The sequence below is a fragment of the Eptesicus fuscus genome, chromosome 1 (assembly GCF_027574615.1).
Source record: "Eptesicus fuscus isolate TK198812 chromosome 1, DD_ASM_mEF_20220401, whole genome shotgun sequence".
NCBI lineage: Eukaryota > Metazoa > Chordata > Mammalia > Chiroptera > Vespertilionidae > Eptesicus > Eptesicus fuscus.
The window spans coordinates 25,527,817-25,543,031 of record NC_072473.1 but is presented as its reverse complement, the minus strand read 5'-3'; the positions used below and the strand labels follow the sequence as shown (position 1 = coordinate 25,543,031).

The following is a 15,215-nucleotide window of genomic DNA, read 5'->3' as shown; positions in this document are numbered from 1 at the left end:
GATATCTTTGGTACCAATGTAAGAACATAATATGTGAGGGGAGAAAAAATGGCAGCCAAATAGGCAGACCTATAGTGCCCCTCATCCCAGAGCCAGACTGGGAATACCTAAATTGGAGCACATTCACCTGGAATTACCAACTGAGGTACAGCTGAGAAGGAGACATATACAGGAAGGACAGAAAACACCTGGAGACTGGTAAGAAAGGTGAGATCTCGAGAGGTCAGAGAGAAAGCCTTTCCTTCCCCCCACCCCCCCATGCACAGCACAGGAGTTTTTATTTGCAGCTACTCCCACAAGGCCTTGGTGCAGGGTGGGAGACGTGGACTCGCAGTGCCTAAGGAGAGGCTGAAGTGGGAAGCATTGCAGGTAGATGTGGAAAAGCTGAAGCCAGGAGAATTTATTTGGTCCTAGGCCCCCAACAGAAAAGGTCATTTTTCCTAACAGGAGCTAGCCTCTCCAAGTAGTCAGAGGGCAGGGAAAGAAAAAAAAAATTCCCTAGGTGATACAACCTGTCCCACCGTCAGGAGACCTGCATGCCTCACCCTGCATTTTGATATTTTCAGAGGAAACAAAAGCAGAAGCCAAATCTATGGGTTTGAAAAATCACAGGAGCACTCAGTGATGAGGTGGGGGAAGGGCCATTTGCCACTATCCTGGGAACCAGACTGGTACTTTCCCTAAATGGGAGAGTTGATTAAAAAAAAAAAACCCTCCAGGTTTCCAGCTGACCCCATTGGTCTCCATACAGGGATCTCTGTGAAGCTTAGGGCAGAGTAATATTTTGGGCTGATAGAGGAGTAGCTATGGAACAGGGAAACACACCCATTATATTCCCTGAAAGCTAAACAGCACCTCGCCCATTTAAATCATTTCAAAAACAGAGTTTTGAGTGATTAAGATTGACAGCTGGCTAGCAGGCAAAGGCAGGCAGAGACAAAGCCCAAGGAACAGGGGACGTTTCCCAGATCAAGCCCTGGACCCCATGCTGCTAACAAACCAACTTTAGAGGGCAGATTGGCCCCTCCTACTTGCAGCCAAGGCCTGGGGAGACACACAAACAGTGGATCAGTGGATCACTTGGAGCTTCAAGCAGGTTGCTGAGAGCCAAAGGAGGACAGTTCCTAACAGTGTTCAGCATCTAAGTACCTGACAAGAAGCCCAGAAGTGGCAGACAGAACAGAAGAGTGGGATCCAAAGGGAGCTTCCATGAGACACTAAACTCCACTGAAAGGAACACCACTTCACTTTTTTTAAGTGTTTTTTTTTCTCCTTTTTTTCTCTTTTTCCTCCATTTTCTCTTTTCTTTTTTGTAATTTTTTCACTTTCCTTTCTTTTTTCCTTTTGAAAATTTACCTTCTTTATCTATCTGCTTTATTGATTTGTTACTATGCTAGTCAGTTGTTTTGTTCATATATCTAATTACTTTCTTCCCTTTTCCTACTCAATTTTTTTTTTACTTTTTTTCACTACTCAATATTTTTCACTTTATCTCCTGCTTTCTCTTCTTTTTTCTTATTCTTATTTTAGATCTATCTCTTTTCTCCTCCATTTTCCTTTTCAATTTTTTTTGTCTTTTCTTGTAATTTCTTTTCTCCCTTCTTTATTTTAAACTATTTTGCTTCCCCTATTCCTGTAATTATTTATTCTTATTTTCTTTATTAAAGTTCTGTATCTATGTATTCCATACCCCCCTTTTCTTAAAGTTTTTGCTTGTGCATTGTTTTGTTTATGTTTGCTCCACATTTTTTTCTTTCTTTTTTTAAATAATTCTTACCAACTTTTCTCTTTACTAATTCTCTCTTCTCTGGTATTTGTTGTTTTATGTTTTTTTTTTGTGTGTGTGTGTGGTTTTTTTTTGTGTGCTGTAAGGGTCTTATGAACATTTTTATTTTGTTTCTTCTGTTTTGTATTTTGTTGTGCTGTATTTAATTATGTTCAGTCATCACTTCCACAAGAGCCTGTATGAAATGGTTGGGTGCGAGCCACATAGTCAGCTAGCCTAAGAGGAGACTCCATCCACGAAAGGGACAATAACATTCAAGACTCAAATACAACAGGAAAACCTACATAACGCAAGTAAGGGGCTTTCCTATAGCACCTGGCTCAGAAGATGGAAGAGACTGCACCACTGGGTCCCACAAAATGCCTTCATGTTCATAGGTTGATGCTCTATCACAAAATCTTGGAGGCATAGCAGTTTGATCTAATACACAGAAACAAAAGCAAAGGGACAACAAAACTGGGTACACAAAGAAACAACCCCCACGTGAAAGAAAAGGAGGAATCAGCAGAAAAGAAGCTAAATGAAATGGAGGTAAACAATTTGTCAGATAAAGAATTCAGAGTAATGTTAATAAGGGTGCTCAAAATTTTTAGTGAAAATGACAAGCAACTTAATGACAATTATAATGCTCTTTTAAAAATATATATTTTATTGATTGCAGAGAGGAAAGCAGAGGGAGAGAGAGATAGAAGCATCAATGATGAGAGAGAATCATTGATTAGCTGCTTCCTGCACACCTCACATGGGGGATCAAGCCTGAAACCTATGCATGTGCCCTGACCAGGAATAAAACCTTGACCTCAGGTTCACAGGTCAATGCTCAACCACTGAGGCATGCCAGTTGGGGCTATGTAATGCTCTTAATGAGTGATACACCAACATGAAGAGAGAGCTTGAAGCAATACATAAGAATCAATTGGAAATGAGAAATGACATAGCTGAAATAAAGAACACCCTGGAAGGATTCAACAGTAGATTAGAAGAAGTTGAGGACTGAATCAGTAAATTAGAAGACAAGGCAGAAAAAGAAAAAAAAAAACTCATTCAGAACAGCAAAATGAGAAAAAAATAAAAAGCAGGAGGAGAATCTAAGGCAGTGGTCAGCAAACCGTGGCTCACGAGCCACATGCAGCTCTTTGGCCCCTTGAGTGTGGCTCTTCCACAAAATACCACATGCAGGCATGCATGTACAATGCGATTGAAACTTTGTGGCCCATGCGCATAAGTCGGTTTTCAGCCTAGGGTGAGTCTATTTTGAAGAAGTGGTGTTAGAACACTCAAGGGGCCCAAAAGCTGCATATGGCTCGCGAGCCACGGTTTGCCGACCACTGGTCTAAGGGAACTCTGAGACAACATAAAACATAACAATATCCACATCATAAGGTACCATTAAGAGCAGAATCCGAGACAGGAAGAGAGAACCTCTTTGAAGAAATAAGGGCAGAAAATTACCCTAATCTGGTGAAGGAAAAAAGTCACTCAAGTTCAAGAAACACAGAGAGTCACAATCAAATTGAACAGCAAAGGACCCACACCTAGGCACATATTAATTAAAATGGCAAACACTAAAGACAAAGAAAGTATCTTAAAGGCTGTAAGAGAGAGACAGAAAGTTACCTACAAGGGAGCTTCCATTAGACTGTCAGCTGACTTCTCAGTAGAAATACTTCAGGCCAGAAAGGAATGGCATGAAGTTTACATGGTAATGGAAACTATGGGACTGAACACAAGAAGATTCTATTCAGCAAGACTATCTTTCAAAATCTAAGGTGAAATAAAGAGTTTTGCAGATAAAAAAAAAGGCTGAAAGAGTTTATTATCACCAAACCAAAACTACGAGAAATGCTAAAGGGACTGTTGCAAGAAGAAGTAATAGAAAGAGATGTACATGGGCATAAAGAATAAGAATGGCAATAAATAAGTACCTATCAATAATAACTTAGAATGAATATGGCTTAAATGCTCTAACCAAAAGACATAGGGTAGCTGAATGGATAAGCAAACTTGACCCATATATATGCTGTCTATAAGACTCCCACCTCAGAACTAAGGACTTACACATAATAAAATTCCCATCAATTCTTTGCTAGTAAAAATGAGTTTTGCCATATGAATTATTTTAAAGATTTTCTTCAGACTTCACCCTTGAAGTACATTCTTTTTGAGTAAGTGTTAAGTGAGGCAGGTTAAGATTGCAAAACAATGAAATAAAATTAAATATATTAATACAGCTAAGATGATTTAAGATTGATGTCAGAAGTTAAAATATGAAGCAAAGGAATAAAAAATCAGTGATCATGATTCAATGGGAACTCAGTCTATTCTAGCAATCATTGCCTGTAAATTATTATTATTATTATTGTCATTATCATTATTATTATTAATATTATTATTTCCTGCAGTATGAAGCACAGGGAGAATAGCTCCATTAAAGGTCAAGAACAAAGTGATATTTTCATATAAAAAAGACAATTAGCCTAAAGTTAATGCCCCAGCATAGGAAAACAGCTGATATACAAACACCTTTAAAAGTACAATATTTTCCTCTTTGTCATATGACAAATACTTTTTCCAAAGGGGAAAGATAGATGTACAACAGAAATTACATGCACCCATTATTAAAGTTATCAAGTGAAATGTAATGAATGAGCATCAGGTGTTCCAAGTAATGTTTCCAGAGTTCACTTCACTCTTAAATACAAGAGATTACATTAATCTATGCAAATCAGCGTCTTCCAAGAATCCATCCTACTCTGGCTAGGGCAGTTAACATCAGGAATTTTGGCTATTGAAAATGGGCCTGCTGTAGTTGTTCAACATCTCCCAAAGCAAATATTTATGAAGAGTGATTATTGATGTAGAATGCTTATCTTTCTCACTTGTCCCATTTTTTTCTTCTTAAAGTAATAGAGAGCATGTAAAGTTGTGTCTCACAGGTAGTTATTACCATCACTTTGATCACTTATATGAACACACAATAAAAACATTTCTAATACTTTGTGATGTAGCAACATTTTTCAACATCAGATTATTCCACTAACTTCTCCTATTAGTTTTAATTTTTAGTTTCATTATTAAAAAAAAATAAAATGACATGGTTTCTGGATATATTTTGTTCATCAGTATATTTTGTGCATTAGCTTCCACAGATGAGTGAAATCATGTGAAGAATTATATCCAATATCTAATTTGTGTATTAGAGTATTATTGGCTATGACCCAAAAAAAAAAAAAGCCATGCTGTATCAAAATTGTAAAACATCTAATGTTATATGCTAAGGAGTTTGGTATGTATTTCATGGATTTTAAAGTAGATGAATATCCTGAGTATTAGAAAAAAAATAGATTGTTAAGGATTGTAAGAGAATTATTTCTTTCAATAATGTGAGTATGATCTACAATTTCTCATCATAGAGAACAGCAAGAATTCAGTAAGGTATTTGATGGCTTAGAAGTCTTCAGTGAACTTTGAAAAGGCAGACTCACAAATTGATGGAGACAAAACAAAAAAAGTAAATTATATTTTCTGTTTTGGCCAAAGTAGAGTAACAGGGATCAGATTTATTCCCTGGAATACCTGAAAAAAAGGGAAGAAAATGAGATAAAATTTTGAAAGATACTGGACATCAGGAAGCAGATGCTGATCCTTCACAGATAGGAAATAAATGAGGTGAGTCCTATGATTGCTCCACATTCCTTGAGTTTCTAGGCCACAGTTCAGGGAGGTGGAACCCAGGCAAAGACCAGCAGTCTCACTATGTAGAGGAGATGGAGCTAAGACACTGTAGAGAACAAGGTGGGTAGAGTTCTCAAGACAGACAACCAGAGAGGAAAATGAGAGAAAGAGAGGCAACTCCAGAATCTTGCACCCCACACGAGTGATTCGGGGGATTACTGATCAGCTCGTGTGTGGGTACATTATTAGAAGCCAGAAAGAAACCACTGAAAAGGATTCTTGATAAGTGATACTCACACAGGGCCTGCAATAGCGACCTTTACTGTCAGCCAGACTAGAAAACCTCTAGATGCACAGACATTGAATAATTTACCTGGAAGGCTCTTGCTGCAGTAATGAGGAACAGTTAACCATACAACATGATTAACATTATTTAGCCATGTACTATCACAGGGAACTTCTCCGTTTATTTCAATCAAATCTTAAAAAGGACCCCAAAGAATCAAACTCTTTCCAAGCAACATAACAGTATCCAAAAAAGGCAAATACTATTTGTAAAAAGAAAATCAATGGTGAACAACACATGGGTTTTAAATACAGGATCAGTAGTAGGAGCACTGATCTAGCCTTTGCCCTCGGTGTTTAATGTGGCACTGTTTTTCTGATTATTGTTGAAAATGTTACCTTAAAAGATAATGGGTCTTGATTTCGGAGGGGTTTTTTGGATGCCACCTTAAGCTTCAGACCCAATGCCTCATTCACCTCACCCACATTTGGGCAAATATCAACACCTGAGGGCTGTGAGTACATAAGAAAAATCACACCTCTCAGAAGCTCCCGCCTATCAATTCCTAGCTATAATTTACCCAAGAGAAATGAAAGTACGTGTACAAAGATGTGAACACGTGAAATATTCGTGGCCCCTTGATTTCCAAATAGCCTCAAACCGGAATCACTCCAAAAGTCCATCAAAAGATGAATGGGTAGCTAAACTGTGGTGTGCCCATACAGGGGAACAGTTCTCTACCAAAAACAAGAATGCTACCTGGCGGCCCATCCCAGGGCAGTGCAGGCTGTGCAGGGGCGCCTGCTGACCCGCCTCAGGAAGAGTAAGAATGCGCCGCACTTGGCAATGGTCTCCTAGCGACTGGGCGGCTGGGACAACAAACCACTGAGGCCCCTGGTCGCCCTGGGCCAAGGGCGCCATGGCGGGCAGTCAGTGGCCCTTACCGGAGCCCCACAAGGGGTGGCTGTTGAAGTCGGACCTGAGGAAGAAGGCGCTCTTGGAGTCGGGGCTGCTCAAGCGGTGGGTGTCAGGGCCGAAGCTGGACAAGGGGCTCCTAAGGCCAGAGCTCAGCAAGAAGTGGCTCCTAGGGCCAGGGCCGCTGGAACCCGTGGCCCTGGGCATGAAATGTAAGCCCTGGTTCAAGGACAGGAACAGGTTGCCTTCCTGCTGTTTCTCCAGGCACAAGGACGGTCTTGGGAAGTGCCCCACCTCCATGGACAGCCGGCGGTGGGTATTTGTGAAGGAGGGGGTGGACGACTTCAGAACGGGCTGTCCATCTCCTGAAGATATGATCACTCGTGGCCCTCGGGAGGGCTTTCTCCCCATGATTGCTCATAGGATTCCCCGCCCTCCGCCCAAAAAGATTCACAGGAAGCCGCCCAAGGGAGCGGACCTGGGTTCCAAGCTCTCGCCAGCCCAGCGAGCACGGAAGGCCTTTGTAGAGAACATTGAAGTCAACCTGAAGAAGCATCCCTTGGCGGACTTCCCCAATCTGGAGGATGATCTCCCTCCAGACCTCCTCCTCAAGGTGCTGGAAGTGCTAGATCCTGACAGGGAGCTGGAGGACACATGGGCTTATTGTGAGGGCACCAAGGAAAGAAAGAAGACCCACACACAGCTGTGTGAAAAACATCCTGAGGAGGTCAACCTGGAAGCTCCCCAGGCAGTGAACCTGGAACCTCCCGAGGCAGTCAACCTGGAGCCTCCCGAGGCAGTCAAACTGGAACCTCCTGAGGCAGTCAACGTGGAATCTCCCTGGAAGTTCAACCCAGAATCTCCCTGGAAGTTCAACCTGGAACCTCCAGAGGCGGAGAACCAGGAACCTCCCGAAGAAGTCAACCTGGAACCTGAGGAAAAAGACCATGTGAAATCGGCCAAAGAGTGTCTCCAGTCTTATTTATTCAGTTTGTTTCCTGAGGAAGAGACAAAAGAACCATGCACAACCGATATCCCCAAAGTTCCTGGTTACATAAACCCAAGAAAAACAGTTCATGAATTCTGCAAATGGATTGATGATAATTTTGGAGACATAGGCATTGATGAAGAGTCCATCATGAAAAAGTTTGAAATTGACTTTGAGGGCCCACTCACCCATACTACAGTCAAAATAAAGAAAATAAGCCAGCTTCCTTTGGATATAAGGCCCTGCAAACAGCTAGATGGTTTAAAGCAGAGAAAATTCTCCCTGCAGGAAGATAACTGGGAAAGGAAACTCCGAAAACCACCTGACCCTTATAAACCCAAACGGGAGAAGATAAGGTATGGAGCATGGTACCTGGATCCCAAAATCTGGACAAAGCTGGTCAATGACGCGCCTTTGCCCGACCCTAAAGTCGTCCGTGACAAGGATTATTGGTGCTATACAAGGCATCTTGAACCAGACATTATTGATGAACTCTATGGACCAATTGCCTTCAAAGATTTCATTGTAAGCAAGGGCTACAATATGCCAGTTGTGATTGAGAAGATGTTTTTAAGGAAGGGATGGAAATATGAGTCTGTGAAGACTCCTATACACAGAGTAATGAAACTTCTCTCCAAACCCAAAGAGGAGGATTCAGGGGATGAAGAGGATTAGATAATTTCCTATTTACTACTCCCTTGGCTGGTGTCTCTCTCATTTTAACATCAGTCAGAATTCACCATGAGTGTCTCACTGTGTATGGACAACTTTGATTCCACAACATCTGTAAATTTAACACCTAGTACTAATAAAAATTTCTAAATGAGCTTCTGCTTGGGTTCATCAATGTTTTATATATTTTACCAACTATGAAGTGAATATTTACATATACTTCTCTCGGTTTTTATTGCATTAGGAGTATTGTATTTTTATTTCAATTATTCATTAAAAATAACCATAAATAAAATAATTACTTAAAAAGGATCTTGTTGCCCAGCCGATATGGCTCAGTGGTTGAGCGTTGACCTATGAACCAGGAGGTCATGGTTTGATTCCAGGTCAGGGCACATGTTTGGGTTGCAGGCTCAATCCCCAATGGGGGGTCATGCAGAAAGCAGCTGACTAATGATTCTCTCTCATCATTGATGTTTCTCTCTCTTCCTCTCCCTCTCTGAAAATCAGTAAAAACATATTTATAAAAAATTATGCCAGCTATAATGTGGGATGAATCTCAAAATAATTGTGCAGAATGAAAGGACTGTATTGCTCCAATAATATTCAATTTATAATGCATTATGACAATTATTTTGTTAAGCAAAACTTGTAACCCATAGACAAAGTAACTTTATGTATTGTTTGTGAATTGTCTGTGGCTACCTTTGCACTACAACGTGAGAATTTAGGAATTGTCACAGAGATCATATGGCCTGCAAGCTTAAAATATTTCCTATCTGAATTATTACAGTAAAATTTACTGCTCCCCTAATATAGAAGAAAAATATATTCATACATATATTAAATCAATGATGCCACACTTTAGTTGAAGGGAAGATAATACATGCTCATCTGAGAATAGATAAAGTAATTTATTTTAAATTGACTCTTTTGTTAGACCTTTTTATTAACCCTTTTTAAATCTGCCTATTAATTTTAATATTCTCAGGGTCAAAAATCCCTGAGGCATATCCTCATATCTTATATTCTCTGCTTCTTGTAATGTCTCTCCATGTGATGACTTGTCATACTGAGATTCCTCATGATTCCAAAAATGTGGATGTTAAATGTGAGGTAGGGCAACCTGAACATGATACAGACAGACTAACTTTCTTCCCCACTGAAATGGCTAATGAATTCAATTGGATGTCCACAAAGGTGGGTTGGCCATGAAACATGTTTTGTATGTCCATAAAATTTTTAATGTTTGTAATTGAATGCCTTTCTGTGGGGGCTGCACTTGCTACTTTATCACCATCTTCATCTTGTCTTAGTAAGCCTTTGTTCCATTTTACACAGTTAAATTACCTCCCTGGACCACATGGGTATTTGAGTTTATAACCTTTGAACTAGAAGCTGAATGTTCCCTGATGTCACTAGAGTCTACAAATTATGAAAACATTTTCACTAAAATCATTAATTCTTGCAAATGAGGCTACTATCATCATTCTGTTTGTGAGCCACCAAAAATACCTATATTTTGCAATTATTGTTAGCATTAATGTTAGGATTGAGTTATAGAATAAAGAATAAAAGTATTCACCCTAACCAGTTTGGCTCATTGGATAGAGCGTCAGCCTGCGGACTGAAAGGTTCCAGGTTCGATTCCAGTCAAGGGCATGTACCTAGGTTGCAGGCACATCCCCAGTAGGAGGTGTGCAGGTTGCAGCTGATCAATGTTTCTCTCTCATCGATGTTTCTAACTCTCTATCCCTCTCCCTTCCTCTGTAAAAAAATCAATAAAATATATTTTAAAAAAGAATAAAATAATTCTATAGCTCCACTAATATTAAAATTATTAAGGAATTTATTATGACAATTATTTTGTTAATCAAAACTTGAAATCTGTAGCCAAGTTAATGACAGTCTCATCCTATCTAATAAAGGAGGGATATGCTAATTGATCCTCATGCTGTTGCAAAGATGGTGGTGCCCAGAACCAATAAGGAGGGAATATGCTAATTGACCACCACACCCTCAAAGATGGCAGGGCCCACAGCCACAAGATGACAGCACCCAGTTCCCTCAGCCCCACAGGGGTGGCAGGTACATGACAAGGCAAGGCCCGCCCCAGCCTCCATGTGCCTGCCTCCAGAGTCCCTTAGTCTCCTCAGCCCCCCAGCCGCCCAGGGTTGGCCCAAGGCATAGGCAAGCCTCAGATGGTGGCTTCCCAGTTGCCCAGGGCCGCCTGAGGCTCGGATAACCAGGGCTGGCCAAGGCTTGTGCTGCCAGCAGTGGCAGCAGCAGAGGTGTGATGGGGGCATCGCCTCCCGCCCCCGAGGCCTCCCGGACTGTGAATGGGGGGCAGGCCGGGCTGAGGGACCCCCCACTCCGGTGCATGAATTTTCATGCTCTGGGCCTCTAGTTTAATAATAAAATTGTGATCACTTTTATTAGGATTGCATCAAGGCCCAAAACCTGATAAGAAACTACTAAACAAAGATTATAGGATAACCTTTAGGTGTTTTGTTTTATCATTTTTCCCTATTGAATATATTTAAATTTTCTTATTATTTTCATAAAAATTCACAGTGAAAGTGTATATCTTTTTAAAAATACTTTTATTGATTGCAGAGAGAAAGGGAGAGGGAGAGAGAGAATCATCAATGATGAGAATCATTGATCGGCTGCCTCCTGAATGCCCCCTACTGGGGATTGAGCCCATAACCCCAGGCATGTGCCCTGTCCAGAAATCAAAAGATGACCTCCTGGTTCATGGATTGACATTCAAGCACTGAGGCATGCCATCTGGGCTGAAAGTGTATTTCCATATCATGTATCACAGTTACAGAATACCAGGGAGCTTCAAGTGCTGAAAATCTCCTGTGCAAAATTGATGTGTGAATAAAACTACCCAGCACCACCAAATATCCTCTCATTTCTATTCAAGTGCAAGTAATCTTTGCATGCCATGAATATCAACTTAAAATTCACTCATACATGTAAAATGAGAAATCAAGCAACTTCTTTACATTTTAAAAATAACAGCTAAATCTGTCTGTGACAGGACAATTTATAGCTAGAAAGATTTGTAGTGCAGATCTAGAGTGAAATTCTGCTTGCCTTCATAAAGGAAGTCACATGTAAATGGAACTATAGGTATATAGTATTTCTTCTTTACAGGACAGGACAGATATATGTTTATTTGAAAATTTTCTATTTTAAATGAAGTCTGGCTGTGAGTATAGTGAGCCCGAAAAACCAGGCTTTTTCTATGTATTTTTGTAAGTCAAGGCTTAGAATGTCCCTCTGACCCAGACTTTCTCATAATAATTAAGTCTATGTCACCATTGTATCTTAATTCTGCATTGGTTTCTAAACTAATCTTGCTTCTACTTAAGTATATTTTTCAAAAATGCAAATCGGGTCCAATTTACAAGATTGCTATCTCTCCAGGCTAATTAATAACATATCTGTTTACATAGGCACATCTCACACACACATACTGCCATACAAACATGCTTCTACATTCCAGACTCCAGTCCATATGTGCTCTCAAACCTCTATGTCTTTGTATACAGTCTTCCCTATTGTTAGGTCTTCACTCAGGCCACTGTAATCCTGTTTCAATGCTCTCTCCTCCAGAGCAAATTTTATGATTGGTTTTATCAAGACCTTGCTTTTAGAGAGCTGACTTTTACTAAAGAACTCACTCTAATTTCCAAGAGAAGTGAGTCAGCAATGGCTACAAAATCGGGTAAATTCCCAGACTTATTTATTCAGACATTAAAGAGGTCAACATAATGTACCCTGGCTCAGCATTATGTAGCTTCTGTGGGTCTCCATTCAAGCCTGGGAATACGTGCAGCAGCATTCTTCCTTACACATTCGTTGTTCAGGTCCATAAAATTTGCTTTTCCACATTTGGTTATGTGACCCTGCATTTCCCAGAACATGTCTCCTTATCTATGAAATGGAAACTATATCATCAAACTCAACTTTTGGTGAGAATTAAAGGGTAACTTTACACAAGTACCTAATACCACAAGCATCACAGAATGATGCACAGCATATATTTGTGGAAGAGGAGGAGGGGGAGAAGGAGAAAGGAGAGTGCTAAAAAGTCACAACAAAGCCAAGGCAAAAAAGTTGTAATGGTGGTTATCCTGTGTGATAGCTTCCAATTACATTTGACTCAATCTTACCTGTTGACTAAGATGAAAAAGTGTATTTGCAAAATAAGTCACCACTAAAGCTTCTATTGGCTTTGGTGATGGCTATGTCCAGCTAAATTAACATTCATGGAGAAATTATGTGGCGTTCTCCGCTGCTGTTGGTATTAGTCATCATACAGAAACAAACAGAAACAGTGCTTGATCCATTTGAATTTTTTAACACCAGAGAAAGTAGGAAACATAACCTGACCTCAAATCTTTACTTTTTAGGAGAGGAAAGTCAGAAGAGCCTAATATATTTAATTGTGTTATCATAGCCCCGTAAAGTTTTTAAAGCCTGTCCAGAGTCTTTAACTTTTGATTTTGTTTTTGAGGTTCACAACATAAAGAAACCCAAACAAATATTGTGATAGTCAATTGTATTATATTGTTACATAAGGAGTAACAGAACCTTTGAATAATTTCGCTCTAGGAACATGTAGTTTAATAAAGACAAAGGACTTTAATTTTTCATCTCTGACATTCTAAGGAGTATTAAGTGCACCAAGCCATCATGTCTCATTAGTTAATCATCGACCCATGAAACAGGAGGTCACGTTTTGATTCCTGTTTGGTGCACATGCCTGGATTATAGCTCAGTCAATTATTCTCTCTCATCATTGATATTTCTATGTCTCTCTACCTCTCCATTCCCCTCTCTGAAATCAGTCAAAACATACTTAAAATGAATATTAAAAGCACAACCTTTGGAGGTCGGCAGAAATAAGTTCATGTTCCAGCACAGCCATGGTCTTATCCTATGATTACAGGCAAAATACTTCACAGAATATTTTATCTCAAATGTGAAATAACAATGCTTATTTCACCCAGGGTTTTTTTAAGTATATTTTTACTTATTTCAGAGGAGAAGGGAGAAGGAGACACAGAGATGATGAGAGATAATCTTTGATTGTCCACCTCCTACATGTCTCCCACTGGGGATGGGACCCACAACCCAGGCATGGGCTCTGACCTTAAATAGAACCATGACCTCCTGGTTCTTAGGTCGATTGTCAACCTCTGAGCCTCTCCTGGCCGGGATTTAAAGATTAAATGATGTAGGAATGCCTTTAAAAGTCTTGGTGATCAATTAAATTTCCCTGTTCATCACTTGGTAATGAGCTAAACATGAAATACCTCTTTGTTTTAAATTATCAGTGTAAAGAAGAAGCTTACGTAAACATCAGAAAAAGCTTGATTAATTTTATAAATCTAATACTTAGACCTAATGTATACCACTAAGGAACTACTGAACTGAATTTGAACGGTGTACCATAACCTTTCATTTATATCTTAAATCAATTAGACTAAACTTCACAGAAAATGTCAAGATATGAAATTGCTCCCAGGCAGAGAAGTACAATCCTTTTCTTTGTAACATAAATTTTATGCTCAGTGAGAACTGTGTGAAGTGTTCCTTATTGAACATTAGAAGAAATATGATATCAGGAATATGTCCCTTGATAATATTTTAAAAAAAACATTTTCAGGCATTGGCCTGAAGATTAAGTAACTTAATCACAAACTTATGCCAATACAATTTAAAAACTGACCACCTACTTTGTCATTTTCAAATTCTTTCTGAAGTGCTTGAGTAAGGAGGAAAGTAAAAACACATCGTGAGTATTATAACTGATACATTATATACCAATTATTGAGTGTCATAAAATAAAGGACTAAAATTTCCCCTAATAATTGAAATTCTGATCTAAATGTAAACCATGGAAACTTTTTCATTCTGTTCCATTAGAGGAGCAGAGATCAACCTCACTTCTTTTAACCCTAAAATTGATTTTTAGAGAAATAAACAGCGGGAGCATTTAATACAATGAAAATAATTGCATTTTTATTAGCATTCAGGAGTCATTCCCCATATATATGGTAGTTGAAGAGTTCCTTATGATGACACAAGACCTGCATCAAAGGCAGCAGTGATAGGTTTCATTTCTTAATAAACACTTAGGGAAGGTGGCCTAATTACCATATAATTAACAAATTTGATATAAGAAGGTCAGAGTGATTATTATTGTAGGCATCCAGCAGGATAGGGTAAGGATGGCAAAGTAGCAGACCAACTGCCTAACACCAGAGAAAAATTTTTAGTGCATTTATTTATTGGTCTCTAAATTCACAATTTAAATTTGACCTCCTGTGGCCTCTAGTTTGCAAATTAAGTATTTGTTTTAAAAGAAACAACTGGCCCTAGCTGATAGGTCAGTGGTTAGAGCATCAGCCTGGGGACTGAAGAGTCATGGGTTTGATTCTGGTCAAGGGCACGTACCATGGTTGTAGGCTTGATCCCTTGCCTTGGTTGGAGTGTGTGCAGGAAGCAACCAATCAGTGTGTCTCTCTCACATCAATGTTTCTGTCTCTACCCCTTCCTTCTACTCTCTATAAAAATCAATGAAAAAAATATCCTTGGGTGAGAATTAACAAACAAATAAAAAGAACCAACCATGTTGAGTCCTTAATCTCCAATCTTTTTTTTTTTTTTTTACATGTGAGAAGTTGACAGCTACATGGGGTTCTACTTATATTAATAGTACCTTGTGTCCATTCAGAAGTATCATCTAAAAATTACTCAGACAAGACATGAAAACAATCTAAGTTTCTGTTGACCAATGAATGGATAAAGAAAATGTGTGTATACACACACACACACACACACCCCACACACCACATACACCACACACATTT

At 39.4% G+C, this 15,215-nt stretch overlaps 1 protein-coding gene across 1 annotated transcript; it reads left to right on the top strand.

Moving 5' to 3' along the window:
* Positions 1-6,666: 6,666 nt before the first annotated feature.
* LOC129148876 (protein FAM47A-like) lies at positions 6,667-8,444 on the top strand. Its single transcript, XM_054715240.1, has one exon. It carries the CDS (start codon positions 6,667-6,669, stop codon positions 8,323-8,325), a length of 1,659 nt encoding a protein of 552 aa, XP_054571215.1. The 3' UTR covers positions 8,326-8,444.
* The last annotated feature ends 6,771 nt before the right edge of the window (positions 8,445-15,215 follow it).

Excerpts from the sequence above, each read along its gene's own strand:
- LOC129148876 (XM_054715240.1), top strand. The coding sequence starts at position 6,667 with ATGGCGGGCAGTCAGTGGCCCTTACCGGAGCCCCACAAGGGGTGGCTG.